This window comes from Vicugna pacos, chromosome 10, assembly GCF_048564905.1.
Source record: "Vicugna pacos chromosome 10, VicPac4, whole genome shotgun sequence".
In the NCBI taxonomy this organism is placed as follows: Eukaryota; Metazoa; Chordata; class Mammalia; order Artiodactyla; family Camelidae; genus Vicugna; species Vicugna pacos.
Window position 1 is genome coordinate 46,661,667 of NC_132996.1, and position 21,701 is coordinate 46,683,367.

The 21,701-nt window shown below is 35.4% G+C and overlaps 1 protein-coding gene across 5 annotated transcripts in view; it reads left to right on the plus strand.

Annotated features, from left to right (window-relative positions):
- The window catches only part of METTL15 (methyltransferase 15, mitochondrial 12S rRNA N4-cytidine), a 188,003-nt gene that overhangs the window by 137,433 nt on the left and 28,869 nt on the right, over window positions 1–21,701 (plus strand). For all 5 annotated transcript variants that reach the window (XM_015252028.3, XM_006198349.4, XM_072969703.1 and 2 more), the window contains one exon: window positions 2,897–3,075. In XM_015252028.3, coding sequence (XP_015107514.2) covers window positions 2,897–3,075 — 179 coding nt within the window. The remainder of the gene's footprint in view (window positions 1–2,896; window positions 3,076–21,701) is intronic.

Genomic DNA, 21,701 nt, shown 5'->3' on the forward strand with positions numbered 1-21,701 from the left:
GAACCTTTTTATTCTGAGTCTTATACCTTCTTTCACACAAATTGGCATTCATAGAGTGAAGAATGTGATCATAAAAGAAAATAATAAAAGTCCTTTAAAGACCAGTGACTAACAGTAAAGGTCAAATATCTTCTCATGTTTGGAGATTGAGGTTGTTGTGCAGAGGTAATAAAATGTCAAGCAAATTTCTGCTGTTCCTATGTCTTGCTAAGAAAGATGCCTTCTGAAATACAGTGACCAAAGCTTCTAGTTAATAGTAGTAAGTCCCCATATTGTTAATGTAAAGACTTAACAGCAGAGTGTGTGAGGGTTCCTGAGGTTCTCCCCTAAGAACATACAAATAAGAGTACCCTTGAGAATTAAACTGTTAAGTCATTACATAATGGATAAGATTGGTGTTGAGCAAATATATCTTAAAAAGCAGGATGGCTTCCAAATATCATAGACTGTAACCTAATCAGAGATGTTAACAGATCTGAAGAAACTACATGACATTCAGAAGGGAGGAGCTGGTTCACATGAATTCACAGAAAAAGGAAAGTGAGAGATGCAAATATGTCCGGTGCTAACCTAAGTGGTGTTATGGGGAGAGGAAATCCAAGCCAAAAAATGTGACCAGTCAGATCTGGGAAGCTGATACTTCCCTGTGATGAAGATGGATGCAAGAGCCTTTCTTAGCCCATTACCGTTGACCCCTGGAATCTTACAGCATAGTTTATTCTGTACTATCCCAATTTCAACACCAGCTTTCAGATTATAATAAAGCTCTCATGTAGCAGAAAGAAGTTCTCATCTTCAAGGACTTGTGTGTCTAGCTCTGTTGTCAGTTATGTTCTTCACTAGAAGGTAATAAATAAATTGCCACTTATGTTAATATTTTCTTTCTCTCATGAGTGTAGTCATTTGTAAGCTGGTGATCTCTGGAGGACTGAGAAGATCAATTAACTGTTAATTTGGAGGGGCAGATTTTGACTCCTTGAGTTTTGTACTATATAAATGCCTATCTGAAGCCTCCTAGCAGCCTGTTGGCTTTCCAGAGTTTTCCCTCAAAGCGCTATGGAAACTTCTACAGTGTTGTTAATGTTAACATGAGAGTAAAATAAAATTATGCCTATTATCCACTGAACTATACTTGAGCAAAATGCTCTTTTAATTTTTTTCGCTGAAAAATATAAAGGTATTATTTTTAAAAAGCTGCTAATTACATCCATACTAATCTTAGAATTGTCCTGGTAGAACTGGACTATATCCTGTGAATCTGAATTTATCATCACTTCTAACAAGGTTCATTCTGATGCTCAGTGCTTTGGGCTGTTGAATTAGCAGCTAGATAAGATCTAGCAGGGATTTTGTCAGTTAGGCCAAGAGTGACGATTGGCTTATCTAGGAATGGACAAGATCTAAAGGACATTGACATTCATTGATTTCTCTGTGCCAAGTCTACTATGTATTTTATGATTGCACTAACCCTTAATTCTCTCAACAATTTTGTGAGGCAGACTTTGTTACTTTCATTTTACAGGTTAGAAATTGAGGCTCCAATAGATTCAGAAGTTTATACAATATGAGTAGTAAGGCCATGATTCTAATCTAATTTGATCTGATTCTAAAGACCAGTCTTTATCCTTAAAGCTGTTATTGAAGGAGAAAAGCCTATCAAGATGGAAACAGGGTACCTTTTAACATGTTCATTGATCTGGGGGTACCATGCTAGCCAGGAAAAAAAAAGAAAGAATCACAGGATCTGGAAAATAAGGTTTCACACACACACACACACACACACTTTAGAGGGAGGAAGAGAGAGAGTGATATGCAGGTCATGGCAAAATAGGGGACAAGCCAAGGACAACAACAGAATTTTCCCCTGGAGGCACTAGGCATGTTAATAAGGTGCAGTATAGTACTTTCAAGGAGGGATTCAGGTGTTGCTTGGCAAGCCCACTCTGATTTAATGCTCAGACCTTAAAGCTACCATATCCTTGTTACCTAAAGTCATCCCAGTGTGGTACCAACAATCAATCCAACATATTAACTACAAGAGAGGTAACTGTACTGTTAGCAAAGATGTCTTTCTAATAAGTAAGATCTCAGTTAGCTCATGACTTCTAATTCCTTGACCCATTTCCCTAAAGTAAGGTAAACTGGAACGGTCTGACACAGTGAATGCTATTTCCTGTTACTATGATTTATTCTGTTTGACCAGAAGTTGGTATTTATTTTCTCCTCCACCTGAAATCATCATCTAGGCCTGTTTAGTACTGTTTATTGATTACCAGGTTTTACCCCATGGTGACTATAGTCATGGATATATAAGGTAATGTTGTTAACAATTTGAAATAATGTATGTTATTACCATTAAGGTTGTTGTAGTTTTTGTGAGGGAAACTGACCAGCAGTGTCTTGTGTAGACTTTCTAAATTCAATTCGTGACCTCATGTAAGTAGTCAGTTATATTACAGTCAGTCTTAAATTCCTGAGATCTGGGCTTATTTAAATATCAGTCAGCCTTGGATCTTCTACAGTAGAGAAAAAATATTCAAACAGTAATTTAAATTTTGAACAAACTAAATCCACAACACTTCTCAATATTTTAGTTTAGGGGAAATCTGCATGTGCAATAATGACTTCCTTCTGAATTAAGGCTAGTAAAATATTTTATCTTCCTGCTGCCCTTGACCTTGATGAATGTAACACAGCCCCACTTTGCCATAATGATAGGTATTTCAAATGGAAAATCTATTTCATTTGTGTAAGATTTCAGCCTGTGACTTTAAAAACCTTAGAAGCCCTCTTAGACTATGTGTGTATGCCTGACTTATGTCTCAGGACTCTGAAGTTTCACCTCTTGTCAATGAAAACTGACGTCAGTGAACTAATTGGCTCTTCTTGTGCGTAGGTACCCTGACATGCCCACCGCAGCTGATGTTGTGAATGCTTTAGATCAACAGGCGCTTGCATCCATCCTGAGAACATACGGGGAGGAGAAGCACGCCAAGAAAATCGCTTCAGCAATCGTTCAGGCACGCAGCATCTACCCCATCACCAGGACGCAGCAGCTTGCCAGCATCGTTGCAGGTACCCTCATTAATTCTGAGCAGTGTCTGAGAGAAATATATATATGTGTGTGTGTGTGTGTGTGTGTGTGTGTGTGTGTGTGTGTGTGTGTGTGTGTGTGTGTGTGTGTGTGTGTGTATGTATATGTATATATATAAATCCCCCAAACTCCCAAAGGGATTCATTTATACTTGAAGTCATGAAGGATAGAATCTTGCCTATCCTTCTCTTATGCCAGCTTTTGGTTTTGCAAGCTTTCCCCCTTAACACCTCTCCTCCACACACAATTTTTTAAAAATATACTGTAGTTTGCTGATTAATTTAATATTAGATTTTTTTTTCTTTTCTGCATGATGTGATTTATCATTTGTGCCTACCCAGGTGAAACGTGGAATGACAAGAGCAGAATTTCTTAGTCCATCACAGTGGTTGATAAGCATCCTGTATAAGATCTGACATTACCTCTCTTAGTTTCACATTTCTGCATTTTAATATTTTGGGCAAAAGGAGAATTGCATTGCCCAATTGCTAAAATAAAATCCAATGACTCATACATCTATTCTAAACAACCAGCTAACAAAGGGTATGTGATGTATAGGTTATTCCACTTTGTGAATGCTAACTAAATCAGCCTGAGGGGCTTATTGAAACATTTCATCTTTTCTGCTGCTCGCCACCATAAACCTCTTGAACCTAAGTCTAGCTAGGAGGCGCATTATTATAGCCTTTCTGTTTGAAGCCAAAGTTGTTTCACAGCTGTGTTCCATGATGAAAGTTTTCCAAGGCAAAAATATAACTCCTGCAGTTATTTAACAGAATTCCAATGGTAAATTCTTCATCTTGTTGGACCATCTGAAACCCTACATCATTTTTATTTACCAAATGTAACAAGTTTTCTTTCAATAGCTCCTATTAAGTTACTTTAAGTAGCTAAAGAAGTAGAACAAAAGGAATGTTTCTGTAGCTTATAAAAAGAACCTAATATTGGTTGCTTCTGTCTTAATATTATGCATAGTTTAAGGAATAAAACTTAATAATAAATTCATAATTTAATAAGGTTATATTCTACTTAGTTATTAATAATAAAATAAAGAGTTGACCACGTCTTTACTTTTTAAGCTAGATACCTCAAGGCACTTCCAACTTACCACTGAGATTCCTTTTGGCAAGTAAAAGTAAAATTCTTGTAGGCTATGTGAGCATAAAATACTCCATGATTTTCTTCCCCAAAAGAGATTACTTTAGCAGGCTGACATCACATTTACCCACTATTTTGTGTCACTTTCTTCCTTCCCACTCCATACTCAGTAACACATCTCCACCTTATCCTTTCTGTCATTCTTTAACTAGCTGTGTTCTCTGTGTTCCATTTTGGAAAGAAGAACAGTGAGAAGTCACATTTTTTATGCAAAAGAAAATCCAGAATTTTCTAGTGCTGAAAATGAGGACTCAGAGCTAGAGGGCATCCTAGGGATCATCCTGTCAAAAAACCTCGTCTAATAACCGAAGGTACTGAGGCTCAGGGAGGGTCAGCTGTTTCCTAATGGGGACAGATCATCAATGGCAACATCAAAACTAATCTAGAATTTGAAAGTTCATGAGCTTGAAGCATACCTTGAGCTTGAGAATCTACCTTAAAGAAATTAAGCTGATTTTTCTGTCTCAGAACCCTAATCTGCAAACTTGGGGAAATAACACAGTGGTATTAGATAGAAATTATATGAAGATATAGCATATGAACAACTGAAGTATCTTCAGAAAGATTATATTGTGAAAAACATATTAGCACTATGACTAGTGATATACTAAAAATGAGAATATTCATATATGCATAGGTAAAACACCATTTTAGTAAATACCATTAAAAATTGAGTTCTGTGTAAGTCCATTCTTATGGCTCAAATCAGCCCATATTAATACAACTTAATTGATGATATAATTCTTTAGAAAAGGAGAAACAGAAAAAAAAATGAATTTCCATTTTATGCTCATTTATTCAAAACGTATTTTGGGAGATGCTGTTGTATACCAGGCATTTTACTGGGAACTAAAGGTACAAGGGGAACAACTCAGAGCCTCTCTGTGTACATGAAACTTACAGGCTAATAAGTGACGGAATAAAAACATGGTGTAATAAACCTCTACTTAAAGTAGTCTGAAGTTATGACTGTGTGGCTAATAGAAAAAGTTGATTCAAGTGAAGAATTACAGAATTATATATATAGAGACAGAGACAGAGACACGTGGCTGGGGCCTGATCGCCGTCCCATGAAGTCCATTCTTGTATAAACCATACCTATGGCATATCTTCTACAAGCTGTGATATTATTTTTACTAAAATGAAGTAAGGATTTAAAGGTACTTACGAAGCAATCTGAATGGGCATAGTTTCTAGATTTTCATTATTTTTATCTTAATACTTACCTCACTCATGTCAAATGATTTCATTTTTTATGACTCACCTTAATCAAGAGAAAAATTTCCAGTCTCCAACTTAGTACTCATGGAAATAGCAGCTGTCTTTCTTTTTGCATTCATATTTCACGAGTTCCTGTGCTATTTGATTAAATTATGTGATGGCAGTAGTGAGCGCTCTGGGCTGTGAGCATACTGCTCTTTTGGTGGGAGCAGTACTGTATGGAACGCTAGAGAGTGGACTACAACCCTGAGACAATTTGCTTAGTAGAGAAAGGGATTAATCTGTCAAGTACATTAAATAGAAGTCTCTTAAGAGAGCTACTTCATGAAGGAATTATGGGAAGCAGTGGCATGCCCAAGAAGGTTCCTGTGTTAATTTCCTGTATTAGTAGTGCTGCTGTAGTGAAGTACCACACACTAGATGGCTTAAAACAACAAAAAGTTATTCTTTCACAGTTTTGCAGGCCAGAGGTCCAAAACCAAGGTATCAGCAGGGCTCTGGGCGAGAATGCTTCCTTGAGTATTCCTAGTTTCTGGTGATTGCCAGTAGTCCTTGGTATTTCTTACAGAGGCATCGCTAAGTCTGTGCCTCCATCATTATGTGATAGTCTCCCTGTGCATCTGTCTTTGTGTCCAGATTTCCCTCTTATTATAAGAACACCAGTCATGTTTGATTTAGGGCCCACCCTAATCCAGTATATACTCCTTTTAGCTTGACTATATCTGCAAAGATCCTATTTCCAAATAAAGTTACATTCACTGGTTCCCTGGACATGAACTTTGGGGGACAGTATTCAACCCAGTACAGTTCCTAAGCCGTATCTTTATTTGACCAATATGTATTTTGGCAGGCTATAATATGCAGTGACTATATTTGAATGCCTTTTCTGGTTCTGAATAAATTCACACTAAATATGTTCAATATTATCAAGCACTCTGGGAAATATGCCACAGTTCCTGACATATAGTAAAATCCATGTATGGGTGAATATATAAATCATTTCCTTTGCTTTCAAAAAGTTAATAAGCCATTAGGACAAGAAAGATCACCACACTTGTAATCACAATTTACTTGGTGGAATTATATAATAATTCAAGTTATTAAGCTATATTTATAAAACCTAAAGCCTAGTGCCTTTTGCCAGTACAAATAACTATGGTTCCACTATTCTTCCAATCTCCAGAAGACAGGTTTGAGGCTCCAGGTTGGAGCAGAGGACTTACAACTACCATGAATTACTTTGTAAATTACCAAATTAGTTATTTATAAGATAATTCCCAAAAGAACCTGTAGGACTTCACTGACTATACATACTATTCAGAACTACTAGAAATTTTCATATAAATATCTAACACATATGCAGTGTTATGTACGGTATTCCTTCCCCGAAGGTTCCCTAAACTGACCCTTTCCTGTGGCTAATGTCAGCTCTTCTTTTGAACCTAATTGATGTGTCACATCCTTTAAGGAAGTTTTTCCCAGCCCTACACAGATTAGTTAAGATTCTGTCCTTTGTGCTCCCATAGCACTGCATTCCCCCCTATAGCATTTATGCTGTTCTCATGCTTGCTTACTATTCATCTTTTCCCCTGGACCTGTACTGTCCAATACAGTTGCAATGAGCCACGTGTGTCTGTGAAGCTCTTAAGATGTGGCTGCTCCAAATGGAGAGGTGCCATCTATACAAATTGCACACCAGACTTTGAGGCTTAGATTGAATAAAGAATTTAGTATATCAAAAATGTTTATGTTCATTATATGTTGAAATGGTATATTTTTGATAGTATTGGGTTAAACACAGTATTAAAATTAACTATACCTGTTTCTTTTTACTTTTTTAATGTGGCTATAGAAAATTTTAAATTAATTCATGGATCACACTATATTTTGATTGGGCAGCGCTGGTCTAGATGGTGAGCGCTGGGAGGACGCTGCCATGACTCTCTTACTCATGACTGTGCCCCTAGTGTTTACCATAGTTTTGACCCTTGAAAGACATTTGGTAAATACTTTTTTGAAGGTTTATGCATAATATAAAATGCACATAGATCAGAACGTGGTTCTGCTTTTATAGTTTGTACTCAATAAGGTAACATCCATGTTAGTAATAAATTAATGCTCAGTCTCTTAGGTCATAAACAGTGAATTTCCCATACCGATATGTCTAACAACATTAACACTAAAGTACTCAGCTAAATTAGAAAATACACATTGCCTTCCCAGTACTTTAGTTTTTTCATCTTTAAGTTGAAATGACATTTATTCCACTCTTATTATTTTAGGATACCATCAAGGAAAACAATACTCTGATAAAATATTTTTATTAAGAATGGTTAGAGATGGGAAATGATACATATAAAAATTCTCAAGCTCTTCAGGATAAAGAAAATGTATGCACTTAATTTTAACAAAACGTCTGTGGTCTGGATTTTGCAGAATTGATGTATATTTGGTTTGTGTAGCCTTAAAAAGCGTTATTGGTTTTGGGCATCCCTTTGGATAAAGAAGTCTGATGGTTTTCCTCAATAGGCTGTTGATATTTTATTTTAGAGTTATTCTATAATCTGTTGCTCTCTTTCCAGTCTCTGGATACATCAAGAAAAAAAATCACCATTTAATCTTAATTGTTAAATCTAGTTTAATGTAAAAATGTTAGTTCAAATCCTGGTTCTACAACTTGCATTCTGCGTAAACTTGAACAATTCTAGACCTTATCTTTCTCATCTTAAAATGAAAGTGAATATTTATGATGATGATCTTTGTTATTTCTACTTAGTAAACATAACCCTACTCATTATGTTTTGCTTAAATTAATAGTGATTTTCACTTGCAGCTTCCAAGCTCACGCAAAAATCAAAGTATGCAGATACTTCTCCAGGTTATTGGAATTTAGATTCAAATTCGCAAAGTAGATGGTTACTCTGTTGATTATCAAACAGTGACAGAAGGCTCATCACTGCAATTTTTAAATGGGAAAAAGGAGAGAGGAGGAAGCTTCTTAGATGTTTGATCCTTATTGATTAAACATATAGACTTATTATTCCCTGACTGAAACTTTGATATAACCTTTATTCTGACTCTTGAACTGGGTACATGGCCAGAGCTTAATGAATGCTTGTTAAACAAATAAATCAATAAAAAGATGTGTACATTCTCAGCCAAAGTAAAATGAAAATTCAGGGGGAAAAAAGTATAGTTTATTAGGTGTTACTGAGAATCAGTTGCACTCTGCCCTTCACATTGAAGATTCGGGGACCTAAACATCAATCCTCAGTATCAATTAAAGCAGCTTGGGGAATAAGTGAGATTCCCCAGGACATGGGATCAAAAATCTTCAAGTTCTATTTCTGGCTCTGCAATTTATTTGCTTTGTAAACTTGAGTAAGTCACTTGTCTTCTCTGAGCCTTATTTTCTCATTTCGAAAATAAAGATAACTAATTCTTGTTACGATCAATAAATGACATGGTATTTGGAAAGTTCTCTGTGAATTTTGAAGTGCATATATACTTGTAAGCATTTTGTTCTCTCTATCCAGACCTGGGGTGATTCGGAGAGCAAACAGTACCTTAGTTAGAACCCTGAGTGTGATCTTCCACCCAGGAATACCTGTCTACAGCCAATCAGTGTGATATCTCGTAGACTGATCGGTCATTCCAAGCTATTCTTCCCTTAGAGGTTATGTGAGTTTTTGAAAGGATAAGATAATCATCTCTTTCTGCATTAGTACATGTATCTTTCCACAGGAGTATTAATGGCTCATGCCTCAACTTGCATTTGAAATTACTGCCTTTTCCCAGCAAAGTTTTATTAATTCAGAGAGAAATTTTCTAAATGAAAAAAAATAAATAAAACATTCATTAAGAAGTAGGCATTCTCATCAAATTTTAATGGAACATAAACTTTTTCCTGATAAAGTTAATCAGACTAGTTTGCCATCATTTTATTGTTTTAATAACCTACATGTTGCTTCCTCCATCTTACCCAAAAAGCACTATATTAGCATTGCCATGATTAAGAAATAAATGAAGATGCCAAAGAGTTCGATTATCATTCTAGTGAGCAATGGTTTGGTCAAACCTACAGTTGAATTTGAATGGCTTGCCAGTGAGTCATAGTTGTCTTTGCCACTGCCTATGATAATATACTTATTCTTCATTTATTTTAAATTTCTTGAGTTCAATCTGTTATACACTGTGTGTATTGATGTGGTAACTTCATGCCAACTAAATTATCAAATGACATTTCATAAGTAAACTTATTTCTTATTTTAATAAGTAATCTTTCCAAGAGACATTCTGTACAAGAAGTACAACTCAGAAGAGAATGAAATGAAATGTGAAGGGGGAAAAAAAAGAAAGGATAAAACCTGAAAATCTTCCTTCTAAAAAAATCTGGCTATTCCCAGTTTTTGAAGTACCAAGTGGGGAACAGGAAATGCCAATCCCAAGTGACTGTGGCCCAACCCTAATTTAATCGTAGTAATAATAATGATGATGCTAACTAACACTTTTTGAGCAAATACTAGGTGCTATCCTAAATTATTTTCATGTATTAACCCTAATCCTTAACAACAACCCATGTGGTAGGTACTATTTTTATCCCCATTTTACAGATGAGAAAACGGAGGCACAAAGAGGCTAGGAAATTTGTCTCTTCTCAAGTGAGCTGGACCTGGAAGCTAGTAATCTCATTCTAGACCCTGTGCTCTTACTTAAAACACTACTGTAAATTCCTTTCTTCTGATTAAGTTACAGCATGACCTGTTGCTGGAGAATCTAACAGCTCAGTCTTCCAGGATCTCACATACTCGTATAGGAGATAGTCATATAAGCAACTCACTCTGCCACCCTGTAATAAATAATGTATGTAACAGTCATGGACAAAAAGGTATGGGAATCCAGAGAAGAGAGCAAATGATTTTGATAGGGCGAGAGGGTTTGAGTTATTGGGGAGAGGGGTTGGATGGAAGTTACAGACAAAGAGACCTTTGAATTGGGCCTTTTAGGGGGAGATATGGCTACTTATAGAAAAGTCCCTAACATCCATTAGAATTATTGCAGAAATGAAAAAAAAATAAATGAACAAATAAATGAAGAAGCAGGTAAGATTTCAGAGGGCTGTGAGGAATAGAAGATGGCAATTCAGAATCCTATTCCAGGATCCAATACAGTTCCAAATTTCTGGAATTCCTCCATTATCCTGGGATCTTCTGTCCTAAATGTGACCTTGAGCTGGGTCAGATTCTTGATTCAGCGTAACCAGGTCCTCTACATCTTCCTAATTATAGTTGAATTCAAACTGTTTCTATGGAACAAGAGAAAGGAAGTGCATTCTTTTACCTCATTACTGCATTTCTTATTATTTTATACTTCATATACTTCTGCAAGTGACAATTAAAGTGATCTGCTGGCATTGTATGTTCTACATATTAGTAGTTTTCACGTTGATAGTAATTTTGTAAAGATGCTTATAAATAGCCTGGGCATTTTGTTTTTCTCTCTTAAAAAAAAAAAGGAAGGTTATTTGTTCCTATAACTAGTTATTAAGAAGTTTTAAGAATTTGATGGTAGATATTTACAAGAGCTCTCCATTTGAGAATCAAGATCAAGCAGTTGTATATTAATTGTACTACCAGATTGACATGATTCAGAGCTTGTCTAGATCGAAAGTATAAGAACATGTCATTATGTCACCCAACAGTACTGGGAGGATCAACAGTGTGCAGCACCATTCCTACAAGTAGTGGTTTCGGGCATCAGCAATTATATTAATATGTTGGGAACATTCTTTGAAGACAAGCCTCTGCTTTCATTTTCAAAGTTTAAAATGTTCAAAACATCCCAAAAGAATGTCAAACAATGAGAACCCCAAATATTAATAGGTTGGCAGAGATCAAAGACTTTATTTCCTATGGCTGGGAGGGGAAATAGTCAATGAAAGAGTAATTTTGATGGCCACTCTTCAATCATAACTAAAAATTAAGAATAATACTTCCAAATTATTTTCTATGACATCTTTTGCTTTGTGCTGAATGTGAGAAGTTATGAAGTATTTGAAAAAGATATTCGTCGAAATTTTAAAAAATAGAAATTTATATTAATTTTTCATATGTTCATATATTTCCCTTATCTCTTTTTTTTGGCCAAGAATATGAGCAGTTGTGTGATTTTTTTCAAACATTTTAATTTATTTTATCCATTTAATCTTTACGTGACTATGTATTGTCTCAGATTTTTAATTCCTTGGGATCACTGCTACCATATTATAAACTGGAGAACAGGTGGTTTTCCTCTACATTTGTATGTAGCGCTTATTTACATATAACACATAGTAAGCAGCAGGAAGTATTTACTGACTCTCTATAATCTCCTGATGCAAAGTTTTTCATTTAATGGCTTTCTCATCAGCTAGATTATTAATTCCATGAGAGCAAAGATTAGATATGTCTTCTTCATTGCTGCATCCTCCAGACCTGATGCAGTATTTGGCTTATAATATGTGTTTAATTAATATATTTGAATGAATAAATGAATGTCCATTTTTTCATAGTTCTTGTGTTGTTTAGAGAATAGATGAACCTAGAGACAACTAATAGAAAGTCTTATAACCAAGTAATTTCTTCAGCATTTAGGCACTTCGTATTGTTAGGGAGACAGACCTTCAATATGAATAGAAACTGTAATAATTTTCTTGACATTTGTAATATTTTTCCTGTTCTCTAAAAGATAAATCAGGTTCAATATGTCATACAGTACTATCAGTCTTCTATATTTTCAATTTCTTCATTAGCAAAGCAGGAATTTGACCTAACATTGAGGTGAGACATCTATTTCATATACACATTATATATTAATTTAACCACCAAGTATTTATTGTGAGTCCACTTGTGCTAGGCACTAATGCCATCACATAAATGATCAAGACAAAGCTTTCATCTTCTAAGAATTAACAAAAATTTTTCTTTCCTAGTTTGATAGTAATCTTCACAATTAGTGCTTATTTATCAACATGTATACTTTTTTTTCCCCTTTAGCTACAATTCCTACTCCTTTCTGGAGTTTCCTTCCAAGTATATATTTGGGAATATTTCAGAGAAGATCTACGAGTGGTACATTCTCATACTTTGCTTAGATGTATCTTTATTTTGCTCTAACTTTTGAATGGTAATTTAGTTGTTATAGAGTCAGCAGGTTTATGACTATCACTCATTACTTTTGAAGATAATATTCCACTGTCTCTTGATACCGATTATGGCTGATGAAAAGTCTACTTGTTGTTATTTTACAGTCGGTCCTTTCTTTCTCTGGTTACCTTTCAGATTTTTCCTGTCATTGATATTTAATTGTGATATATTTGGTTGTGACTCTTTTTTCATTTGTTTGTTTATTTTGTTTTTGTCAATGAAACAGAATGAAATGCTTTAATATTTCTTCAATCCTGGAAATATCAGACATTATTTCTTCCCATACTTACTTCCTCTCATTCTCTCAACCCCTGTGCAACAATTATTCAGCATGTCTCTCACATTTCCCATGTCTTTGTCTCTGTGTTACCATCTGGGTAAGATCCTTTTCTGGTTCACCAAGTCTCTTCTAAGATGTATCTAATCTGCTGTTTAACCCATTTGGTGAATTTTTAAATACATTAGTTGTTTCTTAAAGTTCTGTTGTTTTTCTAAGTACTCTTACTCTTTCATTATCATCTTTATTGATTAAATCTTAATTTATTTTAAATGTAGTCAACATATATGGTTATTTCATATTTATGCTCCTTTTTTCTATTATCGCTAATTCTTCCTATGTGTTTCATCCGCTAATTTTATACACATATACAGACAGAAACACATCCCTTTTGGGAACACCACATGTGGTTTAATACCTGCTGCTTCATCTCTTCCCTTCCTCATTCCCACTTAATCACCAGCCAAAGTGTCATATTAGTAAGTTCTTTTAGGTTGCAGAAGTCAAAGACACATCTAAGCCTTAGTCCTGACAGCGTCTACTTAATCTTTTACCATTCAGTGCCCAATTTTATTACTCCTTCATCTGTGCTTTGCTAACACAGATATCTTTTACTTTGCATCTTTAACTCTTCCTGTGGAGTATTGTTCATGTCCATTTATTTGAAGTACCACCCCCGATCCCCACTGCCAAGGTCCAGATTTTTATCACCACCCACAGTCCCAGTCCAACTTCCCTAAGTCATATTTCCCTATTTCAGTGACTTTCAGTGACTCTCCATTGCTGATATGTTTGATCCCAGACTCCTAAGCTTGATATCTTTGGGCCCATTCTCTTATCTGAGATACTCTTTTTATACTTCTTTCTCCTCATCCTCCATATTCTTGCCTAACTGTTCTATCCTTTCCCCACCAAATATGTCCTTCACTTTCTTTACTTAATGTTTTTGATTGTGCTGTACCTTCTGCCTGGGAAGAAACTCTCCTTCTGTCTCCATGGTTGAAAACCTCTCTACCATTAAGGTCTGACTTAATGCCACTCTGTATTTTTCATTATCCTATCCTTGATCTCCCAAGTTGGATATGATCTTTGATTTAAACTTACCAAAGCGCTTTGTTTAACATTTAACTTCCTCGTGGCAACATGGCGTGATGGGAGAATACAGGCTTTAGAGTTAGGCAGAACTGCTTTCAAATCCTGGTTTTGCTACTTAATGGTTGTGTAACTTTGGCAAGTTATTTAATCTTCCCATGCCTCAGAGGGAGAAATAAGTAATAAACAAATAATCATTCAAGTAGATAATTATAAATATTGTAGATATATTATAAATTGTATAGATAATTATAAATTGTATAGATGTTATGATGAAAACATATAGGATTTAGTATAAACATATAGGGTTTAGTATAAATGTACAGGGTTTAGAGAAAGCACAGTAGGAGGCACCTAGCCTGGTTAGGGATTTTAGGAAGTCTTCTGTGAAGAAGCAGCCTTTAAGCAAAATCTGGAAGAATAAGTAGGCAAGTCACAAGTCTGGGAAAAGTGTCACCAAGACAAAGAAACTAAGCATAAGCAAAGACACTGAGGCCGTCCTGTATCTTACTCCATCACTAATATTTTCTCTTCTCCTCTCTTACGTATGGCTTCACTTGCTCCTACTTTTTTTTAATTTCATGTTTCATGTCACAATTTGTGTTTGATTAGTAAGTTTGATTCTCATTGTCCTATTTCTATTATGTGACATTTTATAGCATATAATCTTGATAATTGGAAGCATCAATTTAGTGTGTCTGTTAAGCTAAACCACTCTAATGGTTAACTAACCTTTTCTGCTATAGTATAATAATATAATATTACAATATAGTATATTCCCTATAATCTTTAGGACAAAATGTAAACTCCCTGACATGAAAAACAAGGCCCTTCGTGATCTGGCTTCAGCCTATCTTTTTAACCTAGTTTTTCCACTGCCCTTCCCCCCGACAGCCCTCCGTATCTACACCAAACTGCTCACTGTTCAGGGTGAGAACTCACTTTCTGCTTTCTCACTTCCTTCCTTTTGTACATGATCTTTCTCTGCAAGATATATCCTTCCTCACTTCTCCTCCCTCCCCTCAAAAAAAAAAAATCCCTCCACTTCTTTTAAGACCAGGTTTATATATCATTACTTTGGATCTTTCCTGGACTTTCCTTTTTACCATCCTCCTGAAGTTGCTCACGTTTCCATATGTTGTTCATTTATCTAATGAGCATTTTTTTCATTATACTTCGTCTCCGTCATGAACTGTATAAACTCTTTAAGTGTGGCGTGACCATATCTAATTTACCAGAATAGCCTCAGCATCCATCTCTTAAGAAGTATGTTAAAGGACTCAACATACTGGGTTAGAGAAAGCAAGAACTGTTGAATCAGGTAGATTTGAAGTGGCTCTGTCATTTACTAGCTTTGTAAACTTGGACATTTATTACCTTCTGTGAATCTCTGTTTCCTAATCTGCAAAATACAGATGATAACAAGCACCCCACAGGACTCTTGGATATCTAAATCAGACAATGTATTTTAAATGCCCAGTAGAGACTCGTTTCTAGTAGACATCTATTTTTTTAAGTTTTTTTGAATAGACACATAAAAATGAGTGAGTGAGCAGGTTATTGAGTGAGTAAATGCATTTGAGTGAATAGAACAAATGCTACAAAAAAGTGTAAAATAGATTCACCAGGAGAGACTTCCTATACAAGCAGCAGCTATCTTGCTCTTTGAAGGGATGGTTAAGATGTCAGCAGGCAGAGATGTAGCAGTCAATGAACTGGGAACCTGAAGCTTGAGGAGTAGTGTGAGAAAAGGCGAAGACTGGGGAAGACATCCCTTTTTTGTTGAAAGCATTATTCCCTGCTGTTACTTTACCCTTCCCCTCCCCCTTTTTTCTTCATCACATTAAAAAATTCTAAAGATGGACTGGCTGCTAACTCATTCAAGGTGCATCAGCATCTCTTTAACCAGGAGAAAAATTAGCCCTCACACAGTAAGTTCTAGGCTTGATTTTGAAAAGAGAACGTGGGTAATTATTAATAATAATATAAATTATTATTGTTGAATGGAGGCTTCTATTGCCTAATTATTATTATCCAATGAAATGTTTTAGAGGCAGCATCATTGCAATAATGTTGAAGGTACTACATTTTCTTCTTTTTTAAAAAAAAGAGAGCATTAACATGTATGCGAAGTCCCCTGGGAAGTGTTACTCTGGAGTTGTGTGTGCTTCGGGTACCTATCTCAGGAGTTGAAGCTGAGAATGATAATCTGACAGGTAGGGTTTATAAGTTGTTGACTTCATCACTGTACTCTTTAGATGGAAAATGAACTTTGATGACAGACTCAATTATCAACCCAGTATGCTATCTAGCTATATTGCTTACCCATTTGCATTTTTAGTCAGGGTTCATGTCTCTTCATTCTATTGTGTCACTGAATAATGGAAAAAGAAATTCATTTTGGAATTATACAAAACTCAGATTCAAATTTCAGCCCTGCTTTTTACTCTCTGTGTGAACTTGGACAAGTTACATAATTATTCTTATCTTCTCTAAGATAAGGATAATGTTTCCTAACATATAAGAAGGCTGTGATGATTAGAAATTGTATTTTAAAACTACCTACCCTTGTGTCTGGCACATGATAGAATTTGACAAAAGCTAACCTGTATGAAGAATTTACCTTATCTAGTTGTTCTCTATCTAGTTGATAGAACCTTCTTCACAAATACATGTAAAAAATAATTAAAATTCATGATCATAAAGATAATGTAAGATTTTCTGTATTATAAAAGCATTCTCATCTGTAAGTCTTACAACATTAAGAAATTGAAGTGAAAACTTTAAAAACCTATAATACCACTCTACCACCATAACATATAAATAATTTTGCATATTCTCTTTATCTCTTAATTTTATTTATGCTCACATTTTTTGAGTTGAAATGATTGAATGTACATAATTTTGAAGTTTATTCACTTAGTGTTTTACATGTTACTTACTTTATGGCAACACATTAAGTATTAAAGTAAATACCACAATTAATTTTATCAGATCTTCATTATTGGATATTTGGCTTACCTCCTAGCGGAGAGTGTTATTGAAAGCCACATAATAAATATTTTTGTGCATATTTAAGGGATTTGGGATCAGGGAGAGGTACTTCCTTCTAGCTTAAATCCCCTAAGCGAGATTAATGTCATATATATATGCCTTTAGCCCTTGAAACATTGTTTTTCAAAATTAGTATACATCCTTCTAAAAACCAGTAGCCTTCACTGGACATTATCCAAAGCACTGCCCCTAGAACAATTTAGTAGGCTAGAGCATCCAGAAAAAATAAACGATGGGAGGGGGAAGTTCAGTGTTGGATTTGGATATGGTAGGAAAAAGAGATTTTTATAGTCTATGATTAAGTAAAATTCATATTCTATTGGCCCTTGGAGAAATTGATCCTCTATTGTTTAATTCAGTGAGATTGTCTGTTAGTCTCTCAACAAGCATATCCTGAGAAAAATGATAATAACACACAGTTCCTGCCTTCTGGAAGCTCATATTTCAGTGGGAGAGATTTTTTTTTTAATAATTGTAATTCAGTTGAGAAGTGTTCCATTGCAGGTGAAGTATGCTGCTACAGGAGGGCAAGCATCTTTATCTTGGAGCATGAGGATTAACTGAGTATATGCTGACCTCACAAGAAAAGGAAGGGTATTGTTAAATATCTTTTCCTGTTAGCATCTCCTGACTCTGAGAGTGAATGGCCCAACTCTGAGGGTAGTACTGCCTGCCCGATAGTCTGTTCCTAAAGGTTCAAATAAGGTATCTTATTATGGGTTTTAAATACACTCAAACATCCTGCTTAGACTTCTGTTTTGTGTTCACAGTATCTGGCAAATAGGCCTCAATACTGGCTTAAAGATACAACAAGTAAATTTAATACTGACCACCTAAATAGGTAATAGGAATCATGATTCAGCTTGAGCTGCCCCATCTATGCTAAGCATTTTAAGATACAGGTAGTATAGAATTAGCTTTATTGAAAAATCATATGTGAAAAATATCAGTCCTTTAATTTGATATTCTTTTAATTCTGAGCCATCTCTTTTATTTCATCTGAGTGGATAATGTTCCTTGCTAACTTTTTTGCTCAAGCCTATAACTTGATTTTTCCCTATTGTATGAAGATTTGTAAGCCTCAGCCACCCATGGTGAGATCATGTTGTCATCAGATTTAACCTGGTAGGAGCTGAGGATTAGATGAGACTCTGAAGAAGTTTAAAAATAACCTCACTGAGTAAAGCCAGGTTTATCCAGAACCATTGAAGTTCACAGATTTTAATTAACAATTTGAAATTTGTAATATTACTTGAATTTCAGATGGGTGAGAATTTAACACTATATTAAAGGAGCCCAGGCAAAAGGACACGAGTTGCGTCACAGAGACTTATTAAATGTGATGGAAATTCAACAGACGAATGCCGGCAAACAGGTGCAAGAGCTGAATTAATTTTTAAACCCTACCACTCAGGGGGAATTGCAATGCATCACGTTGACAGGCACAGCACGTTGCTAATTTCATTCACAAGCTTAAAAATCTCAATACATTTGAACATGTGAATGTATTAAATTTTAAAAAGTGTAAGTAGCATAAGGGTATCCCAGAACTAAAAATGATAATTTCTCTCTGAGACCTCACGTCATTTATTTAGCCAGAAGCATGGTGTTTTTTATGAATGAAATCACTTCCACATACAAATTGTGTTCTATTATTATATATAGTGCAGACTGTTACTAAGCAAGGTTTTCTCTTACTTTTAATATGAAATTCCTTGTGAGTCAGAGGAAAACCGAGTATTCACTGATACAGTTTCCAACTTCTGCCGTCATGCATAAAGGGGGTTCTCAACCAATGCTTCTGATGGAGCTAAGTGGTGGTATTTCTAGAGTTAAAGAAAAATACAGCAGATTAAAGCTCGATAAATGTAGAGGCTTATTTAGTGGTATCATTAAAAGTGGTAAGTTGTAAGCAGAAAACTCAGTAAGCTCAGTATGTATTCATCAGGAAGTTATCTACTTTGGAGTCCCTGGTGTATCTGAGTATTTGAGGGAAGCCCTAGAGTATCTCCACATAAATCTGCACATGCACACAAAATCTTACCAAGGCTTCAGGAATTTTTTGAATTTCCATATCTGAATACCATTTATGGTACATCTTGATCTTTGTCTGGGACTGGAAGAGTATCTCTTATTTAGTGGATTTTCCCCTTTGCCACCTACTGTGCACCAGGCCCTAGACCTGGAGCTGGAGATACAAAGAAAAAGAAGAAATGTTCTTGGACTCTTTACATCCTAGTAGAGCTTAATAAACAAATAGTATTGAGCAGTAAATAGTTGGATAATATATATGTTAAAAGGTCAATGCGAAAGCTTCCTGGAGAAGGCTGCCCCTTATTGAGTATTAAGGATGAGTAGACATAAACTGTAAAAAGAGAAGGGCATTCTAGACTGAGAACGAGAGCAGGAGCATGCCTTGCCATTGCTATAACTGTGCATCTGCAAGAGATGCATACTAGAAAATATATGGAAAAATCTTCTAGTCTTCCCTTTCACCACTTCTCAAGAAACTTAAAAAAAAAATAGAAAGAACTGGGTTTAATTTCCCAAGATTTTAGCCATCTTAGTCCTTTATTTCTAATCGTACACAAGATTGCCCCCTCATTTTGTTTAGCCAGACAATATTAAGCATTCATTTTTAGGACATAAAAACAACTGTAAAGGGTCCCCTTCCATCAAGTGAGTCAGGAAGAGCCCAGTATGTACTGCATTGGATGAGTCTAGATTCTTAATCAAAATCATGTAATTAGTACCTGCCCAGAAGTCTTTTGATAATGGCAGCAGCAGCAGCTGTTTCTTTTTTAAACCCACTATCAAGAAAGCTGATGAAAAAGAGAGACAAATGCCCAGTCTAATAACCTGAGCTAACAATACGTTATTTTCAATGGAACGAAAAGGACAAAAGCCAAAGGTATTCATTACCGTTCCCAGGGTAAGAGACCAGGGCAGTTGCAGCCTTCACCAGATGCGCAGTCTTTAGGCCTGACAATGCACATCTTCCCAAGGGAAATGGGGAGAGAAAGCCAAACTCTTGCAACTTGATGCAAAGTGATTTGGGTTCCATTACAACATCTCTCAGTAAAAGGCTATTCAGGCTTAGAGTAAAGATTGCACACTCATTTTCTTTCAGAAAATGAGATTGTTATATAAAACACCAGACATGGAATCAGAGCTTCTCGAAATCACTCTAAACCATGTGATTTCATCTTAACTTCCTTAAATTCTAATCAGGAAAAAGGAGATGAGGTGGTTTAGTGAACATACAACCTTAAATTTGTTGCCTTGTTTTGGGCACATTTAAAAACTCAAGAAAATCCTCAGGAAATTGAAAAATTAAAAACCTATATAATAAAATAAGTTGGTTTTTTTTCTTTTTAGATGAGCTAATGCTAATCTGGGCTTCTCAGAATGTGTGTCTCAGATGAACTAGCCAGAAATGTTATGCCTTTTTTTCTGGGGAAGTTAGGTTCGCTCTGTACTACAGAAAGAAAGAGGTGTTGGAGAGTACTTCATGTTTAAAAGACTTGAGTTCCCATTTTACTCCTATGAACTTGGGATGATACATTTAACCCCTTTGTTTTTTGCATTCAAGTGAAAATAATGATATTTACTTCTTACCTCTCAGAATTATAGGGATTTAATGACATAATTAAGATATGTGGAAAGTGATTAACACACAACCTACTTTTAACATTTTCCTAATTGTGTTACCCAGAAGACAAATTCTGTGGAATAGGTAGTTGTTATTAAAAACGAAAAGTTTGGACATGCTAGGTAAACAGAGTTAAATGGTTACCTTCAGGGTTTTACCACGATAATAGATACTGTGGGTCTCCAAAAGAGGAGCGTAGCACGCTGTGTTTCTCAAACTCACTGGACAACAGACACGTTGGTATTTGGTTGCACGTGCAAGTGCTGTAGTTTACAAGGTTACTGTTCCTCAAAACAGGAGTTTAGAAAATCCTATCGATCTGATATTTACATATCATTCTCTTCATTAGGTTTGAACTTCTTGAGGGCAAGGACTATGTCTTCATAAACATTTTGATCCCCAGTGGTTAGTACATTGAGCATAATAAATATTGGCTAAATGAATGAATGATGTGATTACTGATGTACATCATTCAGGGTGTAATTACTGGGTTTTTTGGAGCTGTGAAAACAAAGGGCCTGTTTTAAAATGACTCACAAATATATTTTATCCTTGTGGAACCATGCTTAGGAAAGGAGATAACCTGTACAGAAAAATGTTCCATGAAAACTGGAGCAAAGAAATAAAAAAAGAGCAGAGAAAAAAAAGTATGTGCTCAAAATGTGTAATGTATAGTTGGATGGCAAGAAGAATCTAGAAGTTTAGTTACAGAAAATAATCTCCTGGACAGGTGAATGCAACCTGGAAGGTTTAGATTAATGAACTTAAGGACCTTACAATTCTTAGCATCAGTATTAAAGTCAAGATCAAACTAAAGAAAATTGAGTGATTTCCCATTGCTGTGCCATGCTAAGTCTCTATACTTTTAAGGCCTAAATACTACTTTGTAAACTTAGAAGTACACCATTAATTTGTACATAAGGAAAATGTTTTACTTTATTTTGGATGCTGTGGTGTTTTAGTCTGATG